The sequence below is a fragment of the Anoplophora glabripennis genome, unplaced genomic scaffold (assembly GCF_000390285.2).
Source record: "Anoplophora glabripennis isolate ALB-LARVAE unplaced genomic scaffold, Agla_2.0 scaffold465, whole genome shotgun sequence".
NCBI lineage: Eukaryota > Metazoa > Arthropoda > Insecta > Coleoptera > Cerambycidae > Anoplophora > Anoplophora glabripennis.
The window spans coordinates 34760-45448 of record NW_019416751.1 but is presented as its reverse complement, the minus strand read 5'-3'; the positions used below and the strand labels follow the sequence as shown (position 1 = coordinate 45448).

Here is a 10689-nt window from a genome sequence, read left to right as displayed (position 1 = left end):
CAAAGTAAAAAAATAATTCAGGTTAGGTATATATTTTTTTTACTGAAAATAGCAGTTAATTTACATTATCGCATTGTTAATGTGAAAATATAAACATTAGACTGTTGACTATTCCATGTTATACGTGTTTTAAGGTCACTTTTGAAGAAGAAACTACATGTAATTTTAAAAACCGTATTTCTGTTTTTATAATGAAGGAATAGTAATTATAAGATTGTTTAAGCTTATTAACTAAAAATTATTGCCTACTCAATAAAAAAATATTATTGTCCTCGATAATCTATTACTGATTAATAAAATATTTACTCTCTTTCCTTATAAGATTGTATGTACACAAATTGGAGCCGTTCCTGAAAAATCGGACGAATATCCGGTGCAGCGGAATTATTAGACTTGAAGCGTTGGCCGCTAGAACAGCACCTGCCGGGGTCCCGTTTCGTGACTCACGCTGGGCGATATTTTTTGTACAAAATCCCGTCCTTAAGTAGTAATGACGCTGGCTATTTCACAAAATCCCGATTTTTTTCAAAAACCGTTATTTTTTCGGAAAATTTGTAAGAGTAAAAACATTTTTTAAATTAAATTTCCTGTAAAACTGGTACAACTATTTAATAATTAGCATAGTGATAAAAAAATCGACATTTTAAAGGTGCCCTACCCCTAGTCCGGCCCTTATTGGGTTACCAACAAATTGATATTTTTACCAATTAAAGATAACAATAAACGCAAATCAGGTACCAAATTTAGTTGCTCTATGATAAGGCATTGCTGAAATATTATTTTTCAAAATTTAACACATCTTCAAAGGCCAATATCCTTTCAACGGTACATCCTAGAAAAAAATATTACATAATAAATCTGTGTATCTCTGACACACATGCCTGCTCTGTGTCGGTAGGGTTATGAAATGCCCTGTATATAATTTATATGTCAACATATCATTTTGTTCCAATGTAGTCTCACCGATGACATGTCAGTTAACCTCTTAACTGGCACACAACATTTACGTTGGTCAGTAATGTAATGGCACCTCAAATTATACGCTGTATACGCTTTATTCATTGTAAAGTAGGACAAATAAAGAATGGGAATACAGAATAATGGCATAATTATTGGCAGTACTAAGTTTAACTTACCTAAAAGTAGCTACTTTATTTTGTATGATATACATTAAAGCATGGAGCGGGACATAAGCCGGTACTGCATTCCAGACACCAATACCTCCATTCTTTTCGTATTCCTTTTTCTGTACATAATATGCATCTTTTAGATGGTTTTTCTTTGTGGGTTGTGGGCGGAATAATCGCAGGGAAATGCCTTTCAGTACAACATGTTATATTACTTACTTACTTACTTAAAATTATAATATTGAGCATATTATGTAGAAAAATTTTTCTGTAAAATTTGTTCAAATGGGTTCTGGACATGGAGAAGAAATCAAGGAGATTGTCAGTTAAGTCCACCACCTATTTGTTCATTGTAATCTAATACAACGCTTGGCTTTCTTACTGTACCCGCTCTTCTTTCTATTTCTATCATATCATCATATACAGTGCTTAGCATCGTTATATCTTTCTTGTCTTTCCACTTGAGAATCATAACTTTACACCTAAACAACGCCACAGTTTCACCTTTTTCTAACTTTTTGTTTTTTATTTCTGGTGGAACTCCTTGTCTGTTTGTTCTAAGAGTATCTATACAGTCAGTTCTTTGTTTCAGTAATCGTTGAACTAAGTTGGGGCTTGTATAATAGTTGTCTATAAAAAGGCAATAATATCCTTTGTCTAAGAGCGGGTCCATCAAATATAAAACAACTCTTGTTGCCAATAGTTCCTGATTATATTTATTTCCATAGTCTGTATCCTTTCCAGTATAGATTGTAAAAATGTAGGCATATCCAGAAGAACTTTCGCAAAGTACAAACATTTTTATACCAAACTTCTTTCTTTTGGAAAAGATGTACTGCTTCCATTGAGTGACCACGAGTGACTCATCAACAGAGACGCCTTTGTCGGGGGTATATACAGACATAAATTTAATTTTTAGGTGCTGCAGAATGGGATTTATTTTGTATAATTTTCTATTGGGTCGGTTTTTATCCATAGGGTTGTTATCAGTGAAGTGTAGAAACTTAATAGTAAGCAAAATCGCTTTCCCCTTTTTAATTTTGCCGAAGATAGGTGTTTCAGTGCTTTCTCGTCTACTGAAATACAATTCATAGGATGGTTTCAGACACACTCCTTGCAAAATCAGTACCGTAGGACGAGGATACTTGGAACAAAAGGGTAACTTGGAACGAAAGTTCATTTGCTAACTCTTTTTCTGACATGTGGCAACATCTGATATTCACAGGTGTTTTCAACACGATGTGTAGTTGCCGATATTCTTGCAAAGTTATTAACGTAGTTTGTGATATCTGTGTTTAATTTATCGTTACTAGTGCCCTACATAATAAAAAGGTAAATATTATTGTAGTTTCTTAGTGAAAATAACTTCCTGTGTACAGATGTCGTCAAAATACTTGGCGGCTTAAAAATTTCAAGGTTATAACAAGCACGTATCCTTGTTCCATTCGCTATCTGTTCTCGGCGATATTTTAAGCAGTGTTGCCATATGGCTAAAATATTTGTTAAGTGTACGGTTTTTAGAAAACGGCGTGATTTGGAACGCCCTGTTCCAAGTTTTACGGCGTTTTCCAAGTTTTACGGAGTTTTCTTTCGTTGATTTTAATTCATTGTGTTACTTTTTTAGATTCCATTAAAAATGTCAAGGCATCACAAAAAAAAGTTCCGTCCAGACCATATGCGAATTATACTCAAGAAAATCTTCAAAAAGCAATTTCTGACATTAAGTCTAAAACTCTTACTCTAAGACAGGCTTCAAAAAAATACAAGATATCTCTTGGCACAATAAGCAGAAAATGCAACAATACAAACATGAACAAGGTAGGACGACCTACAGTTCTTTCACAAACTGAAGAACGTAATATTGCCGAGGGTTTGCAGATTGCCGCTGAATGGTGTTTCCCATTAACTACAAGAGATCTTCAAGACGTCATACATTCTTATCTAGAAAAACTAGGAAGGTGGGAGCTAAGATTTAAAGAAAACTATCCAGGTAAAGATTGGGTTAGCTATTTTCGAGAACGACACCCACAGCTAACCAATCGTTTGGCAGAAAATATAAAACGAAATAGGGCAGAGGTTTCACATGAAACGATATCGGCATATTTTAACAATTTAGAACAGACACTAAACAACGTCCCACCAAATGCTGTAGTTAATTATGATGAAACCAATCTTTGTGACGACCCAGGACGTTCAAAGGTGTTAGTAAGGCGTGGCACCAAACATCCTGAAAGATGTCTGGATTCCTCAAAATCAAGCACATCCATAATTATGGCCTGCACAGCTGATGGAAACTTATTACCTCCTTACATAATATATAAGGCTGAACACCTTTATGACAGTTGGACGGAAAGGGGCCCCAAGGGAGCAAGATATAATAGGACTAAATCTGGATGGATGGACGGAAAAGTCTTTGAGGACTGGTTCTTTACCATCGTTTTACCATATTTTAAAAAAATTGGTGATGGTGTACATAAGACACTTATTGGTGACAATTTGTCGAGCCATATTTCGTCTACAGTTATTAGTGACTGCCGTAAAAACAATATACATTTCATCCTATTACCACCTAACAGCACACATTTGTACCAACCTTTAGATGTTGCCGTTTTTAGGCCACTCAAAATTTGTTGGCGGAAAACAATTACTAAATGGAAACTTTCAAACTCAGGCTGTATTCCCAAATCTCAATTCCCTGCATTATTTAATGAGACACTCGAATCAATGCAACATAATCAAATCAATATTATCAAATCTGGTTTCAAGGCTACAGGCATACACCCTTTAGACAGAGAACAAGTGTTAAAAAGGCTCCCCAATCCAAACATGAAAGCCGATGAAACTGTTTTATCTACAGCCTTAAAAGAGAAACTTGAAAATATGCGTTACGGGAATAAAACCACACGACCAACAAAGAAAAAGAGACTGACTGTCGAACCGGGCAAAAGCCTATCTGGGTTAGAGGAAGAGGATAATAGTGACACTGATGCTGAAATATCCTTACCAATTCATCAGTTGGACCTGAGAGTTTCGAGGATTTAGAAGAGTCATTTGAAAATACTGACAATGACTTTCAGCAAGAACGTGTTACAGTAGAAGAACGAGAGGATGGAAATAATTCTAATCAAGTAGAAATCGAGGTAGAAATAGGACATTTTTTGTTGGTTTTGTTCCCGTTACTAACTGGAAAGAAGAAATATAGAAACTATGTTGGAGAAGTGATGAATATTAAAGACCAACACATTTTTGAGTGCAAATTCCTGAGGCCGTCGGGTTTGTCAAAAACAAATTTTTTTTTATCCAGATGTGATATAGACATATCGCAAATTAAAGAAAACTTAGGACACCTGAGAAAAACAGGCTTAAAAGTTTTTGCAAATTACCCAGTCGACATTTAGTTAAATTATTGTTATCAGATAATTAAAAATGTATAAAGTACCTAGGTACAATGTTATTATTTGTATTTTTTACTAGTCCTTATTAGGCACCAAAAAATGATTAATTTAGTTTTTATTTTAGTTTTAGAGCGACCTTAAAGGTTTAGAGATGATTCTGTGGGATCTTTTTGAAGAAATAAATTATATTTTCATATAAAAAGCGTTTTTCTGGTAAAATTAGTGGTATTAGTTGTTTTTAAAAACAAGTTCAGTGTTCCATGATGCCCTACTAACTCATAAAATGAAACATATCATATTTTAAACGACTGTTCCAAGTTTGCAATTTTGAGGGTAACTTGGAACACCAAACAAAAAAAAATTAAAACGTTGAAATACCTCAGATATTTTAAAAGAATGATTATATTCTGAAAGAAGACATGTTCTTACATATTGCTGTCCCCTTATAGTTGAATAAACTCCGCGACTTTATGAGTTCTGAAGATTTGTTTTTGAAAAGTGTTCCAAGTATCCCCGTTCTACGGTACTGCAATAAACGTTTTTATTTCATCTGGATTTGTGATTTTCCTCTTCCGAATTCTTGATTTGGGTCCGATGTTCTCAGGATTTTGAAGAATAAACTGAGTGACGTATCTACAAATACAAAATACAATTATGAAATGAGAATTATAGAGTTACCTATTAGAAAATAAATATTACATGTTTGTTTCTTCGACAATTGTGTTATTTATAATGGTGTCATCGAAAAATAATTTAAATATTTGTATTTGAAACATATTTGAATTATCTATTAATAGCCCCTCCAAAAATGGGATTGTGAATATGTTGGTGATAAACATGATTAATATACGCGGATATATTTGTCATATCCGGTTAAGAGGTTAATAATGTACCTTCTAGAAATACTCAATTTTTTTGTTCTTTGTTTTTATTTTTAATGCTGTAGGTAACTTTTAAATGTGTGATTGTATTTTTGTTTGTTTAAATTTGTTTTACTATGTTTTCAATAAAATTAGGCAATATGTCTACCTGAGAGAAATAAATAAATTTTGGTCTTTAGTTGTCGACATCGAATATATTGTGAATCCTCAGTAGTAAAAAATGCATATTGAGTTTTTCTATTTTTTAATTTTTTTATTTTTTTTTTAGGAAAAAAAGGAAAATCCCAAGATACAGAAGGGCAGTCTTCAGGCTCTCAACAACAAGGAAGTTCTGGTGATCAACCTCCTCAAAGGGGTCCTCAGTCACAACAACCACAAGGAGGTCCAACGCCTCAACAACAGCAACAACGCGGTCCTCAAGGTCATCAACAACCACAGCAGGGTCCTGAAGGACGCCAGCAACAGCAGGGCCCTCCAAGACAACAGCAACAACAACGGGGTCCTCAAGGTCATCAACAACCACAGCAGGGTCCTCCAACACAACAACAAGGTCCTCAAGGACGCCAGCAACAAGGCCCACAAGGCCAACAACGGCGACAAGGTCCTCCAGGTCAACAACAAAGGGGTGCTCAAGGCCAACAACAGCCTTGGGGTCATCAAGGACATCAACAGCAACAATGTCCTCCAAATCAACAACAAAGGGGTCCTCAAGGCCAACAACAACCTTGGGGCCCTCAAGGTCAACAACAACAACTGCAGCAAGGTCCTCCAGGTCAACCGAGTCATCATGACCAACAACGACAGCAGGGTCCAAGGGGAGGTCAACAATCACAAAGAGGTCGGGGACGGGGTCGCCCATATCAAGATACACAAAGGGAATCGCCATCACCACATCCTCAACCGCAAGAGTTTTCTCAACCTCCACAGCCAGAGTACCAGCAATCACGGGGTCCTCCAGGTCAACAATTACAAGGTCCTCCAGTCCAACAACCACAGCAGGGCTACCAAGGTCACCAGCAGCAGCAATCGCAGAGAGGCCGAGGCCGGGGCCGTGGCCGAGGTGGAGCTCAACAGGGCATACAAAGAGATTCGCCATCACCATATTCGCAACAAGTTGGCCAACCCCAAGACTCTCCCCAACGTCAACAACCACAGCAAACAAGTGCAATGGCAGGACCTAGTAGCTCTAAAGCTGACTTAACTGAAGGTAATGTGTGTTACAAGCAAGTTTTTGTTATTTTATCTAACATAGCAGAGGTTTCCAAACTAAGGTCTGCAGTCCAAGATTGGTCTTAAAATTTCTTTTCGACATGTCTTCAAATTCTGCAGTTTTTCATTTGACTGATGCGAGTCAAAAAAGAGTAGCCGATATTGTTTTCCACATTTTGAATCAGATTTTCTTTCCTTTTTGTACATGATATTTATATATATCAAAAAAAATTTCAAGTTATAAAATTCAAACATTCCTTGCAATTCAACTGTCTTGATAAATTATTTATTTATCATCCATTACAGACTTATGGGAAAAAAATTGTATAAAAAAATCAAACCCATTCGTTTTGAAATTGTGTCCCTCGGATGGGTTGATTCTGTGTTTCTCTGTAAATTTTTAATTCTATAAGCTACGAGTAATTTATTTACAGAATCGTAAATTATGCAATTCTAGAACTATCCCTGTAACTATTCTGGGTATAGAAGAGCAAATGAACCACTGCGATTTCACTTCACTAAATTTACGATTGACCATAACCTTAAAAATTACTTTGTTCGCCTAATTTTTTTTATATATAAAATGAAATGGATAAATAAAATATATAAATTGTAAAGATAATTGAATATATAACACACAAAACAAAACATTATTGTGTTGGTAAGTGTGCTGCCTAGATATTTTTATAATAGTACCACTATTACACAGTAAAGGTAGCAAAATGGAAATTTTTATTAAAAATAATGGTACACTAAAGCACATAAAACTTACATCTTAAGGATGTTCGATACATCTCTTGCGGGGCAGGCGGTGCGGGAGGGAAGCCTATGCTTATACATGGTAGTTTCGTTGTAGTACCAACCTTACATAAATTAATTTGAGTGAACTAAATATAATATATACGAATGAAATTTATACAACACTTATTAGCTTGCATATATTTTTCGTGTTTAATGCACGGCAATTAACTTTTTATTTGAATAAAAGTGTCTATTTATTCATTAAGAGCTTGTAAAATTATGGATGAAGTCTGTCAACATTGTTATGGCGTGGTGGTAAAAGTTGGGTTAACTGTCATTACTGTCAACTTTGCGCTTATTCCGTAAACATGAATGAACATCCAAGGTACAAAGGAAAAGTAATCACTGAAAAGTAATATAAAATGCGTATGAAACAGAATGTGGATTGATGAGAAAAAAGTAAAATGTGCAAACCGAGCATCCATATGATAACTATCAAGAAGTTCAGTGTATGATAGTGAGATGTTGCCTTGTCAAATTGAAGATTATGATAGAACATCTATACTGTTCGTTTTGCAAAGAGATCCTATTCTTTCAATTTTTGTTTCAAATTGCTATTATATTGCATTAGATCACGAAAAATTTATTTAATATTAATTATTACTACACATGTTTTCGACTGGAATAATTTTATAGTCTATAATCGAGCAATTCAAATATAGCGCGTCAGTCAAAGCGTACAGTGTTGCCATATTTCCTTTCATTGGATCAGATGTTTGTTCAAATTTGTCAAAACGTTATATATTCATTCCATTATCTCAATAATTACATTGTAATATTTTTATTGTTTTAAAATGTTTAGTAATATTTAATTCTTTAACTACAATTTTATTTTCCCGATCCTAACCATTTTTAAGAGCAATATTCACGTTTGATTAAAGTTTTTGCCCCAACTCTCATAAGAGCCTGTGTATAAGAGCATAATTTTTAATATCATTTTTCAAAAAAACTACATTGGCAATCGATCTGATATTTTTACATGACAGTTTGCATATTTATTAACATATTTCAATTGCTTTGAAAACTTTCTTACCATTTTTTTTTTGGTATCGAACCTCCTTAAAGACACGCCAAGTATCTGTGGTGGTCCCCTGCACAAATACAGCAAAACTCTTGAATGGATTTTTTCACCTCAAAAAATCCCTTGGAACCAAATTTTTCAATAGACTGAATTTCTTCAACAGATTTGTAGAAGAATGTATGTAATATAAAATTTTAACACTGATACACTGTATCTTGATTACTATTAATTTTCCCACCAAAAACAATTAGACAGTGCCAGAAAAAATAAAAGGTCTGGGCAGTGGATCAGACCAATGTATCCTTTTTTTGACCCGCTGAACCGTAGAACCACAAAACTGTATGGGAACATGGATCGCATATACAGAGCCTTCATAAATGATTAAAAGCCACGTGACCAGAAATTATCTTAATCTTAATTTTATTTACTTCAAGTTGGCGATTAAATTTCGATAAAACTAAAGCAATATGGTTAAGATTACATTAAAACACATTCTGTTTCACCGGCTGTGATTGGTGTAACTTTTCAGATTCTGTTCAATCAGCGATCACATTATCTCAAACGTTGACGTAACAGTTTGTAATTGTTCATTGTAAACGAATCATTAATATTGGTGATGCTAAGATTTAGGGAATTTTTGTTACTTGTACCAATTGTGCAATATTGGGTTGCCTAAGCTCAGTGGTCACGTTGTTTGTAAACATTTATGGAGGCTGTATCACAGGTCTAAAACTACATGACTAAACATAGCGATCGAAAATTCTCTTGGCCTAGTAAGGAAGATGATGCGTGTGGGGATTGAAAATTCATAGGCGTATTTGTTTAGAAGGCAACAAAATATAGAAAATATGGGAAAGAGTTAATAAAACATAACATCTATTATTTTTAGAGGTTTCATCAAGAAAACTCAAAAATATTTTAGCAACGTCTTGTTTTTAAATTTTAAGTGATTTCTATAAAACGATTGATGACCCACCACCACCCGGCTTGTATGATATTATAATGTTGACTGTTATATGTTTAAGTACTTACATATTTTATAATAATTATCTCACACGAATATTATCATTGTCACATTTTCCTTTCACTGCCACACTTTCACTTCATTGCCACTATTCACTTTACTGTCATACCTTTACTTTACTGTCACTATATATAATTATCATTGTTGCTATCACTATCACTGGCATCATCTTCCCCTAAATGAATAATAAGTGGTTCTATAAAAACTTCCACTGTTATATCAATATCCCACTTATGTTGTTCCCCTTTCTGTCCATGTTCAATACACTTATGCCATATTTCGCATGTCGTGCATTGTTTTTCTAAGAACCTTATCAGAAAATTTAGGAATATCCTCATCTTCAGCTATTGCAGCTTGAATTTCCTTTATTGTTGGTTTATGAAGTATTTCACATCATTATCGACTTCTATATTCTTCCTCCCTCGTGTTTTCACTTTTTTCTTTGGATTTACTTCCACACTATTTTTTATCGCACGATAAACAGTAGCAACGGGTACTTTTGTCAATGAACTACACATATCAACAGCTTCACTTACACTTGTATTAGAGTTTCACACCTGAATTCCTTCATATACGTTTGTTACCATTATTAATTCTCCATCGTATAGGTTATTAACCATTTTAATTATTACTACATTTTAAAACATCCCGGTTATATTTTTTTAAATTATAAATTTATTATTCGCGAATGCAGCTAAGAGCTCGCCCTCTAGCGGTGACAAGTGATACTAGCAAAACAAGGTAAATATTTCTTCTGTGTGTGACATTTCGTTTTGTATTTTATTTAAAACTGTGTTTAGTGTTCGTTTTTTGAACACTGTTATTTTAAGAAAATAGTGTGAGGAAAACTTCAGCAATTATGGATAGAAAGAAGCAACTGTCAAACTATTATTGTTCAGTTCAAGGTTGCTCTTCATGGTCCAAGAAAAATCCAGAAATAAGTTTTCATCAAACCATTGAAGAAATTTTCAAAATATTATTGCCGATAGATAATACTCCCTGAATTTCATGAGGGTTGTTAGTAAGTAAGGGCACTAGTCTGCAGACATAATATAAATTTCTAAATTTAAATTAACTTTGCTCAATTTTCCCATATAGTACCACATGATCAGCCTTAAAAACTGCCTCTCCTTCTAATATACAACGAGAGTTTTCGTTAGCATATATGTAAATAGGAAATGTATTCCACAACGGATAAGTTCATAGTTATAACTTAATAAAATGTACATTA

The 10689-nt window shown here is 34.2% G+C and overlaps 1 protein-coding gene across 1 annotated transcript in view; it reads left to right on the top strand.

Annotated features, from left to right (window-relative positions):
- The window catches only part of LOC108909705 (protein argonaute-2), a 31251-nt gene that overhangs the window by 6930 nt on the left and 13632 nt on the right, over nt 1–10689 (top strand). Inside the window, exon 2 of the mRNA XM_018714110.1 lies at nt 5672–6610. Within this exon, the coding sequence (XP_018569626.1) occupies nt 5672–6610 (939 nt within the window). The remainder of the gene's footprint in view (nt 1–5671; nt 6611–10689) is intronic.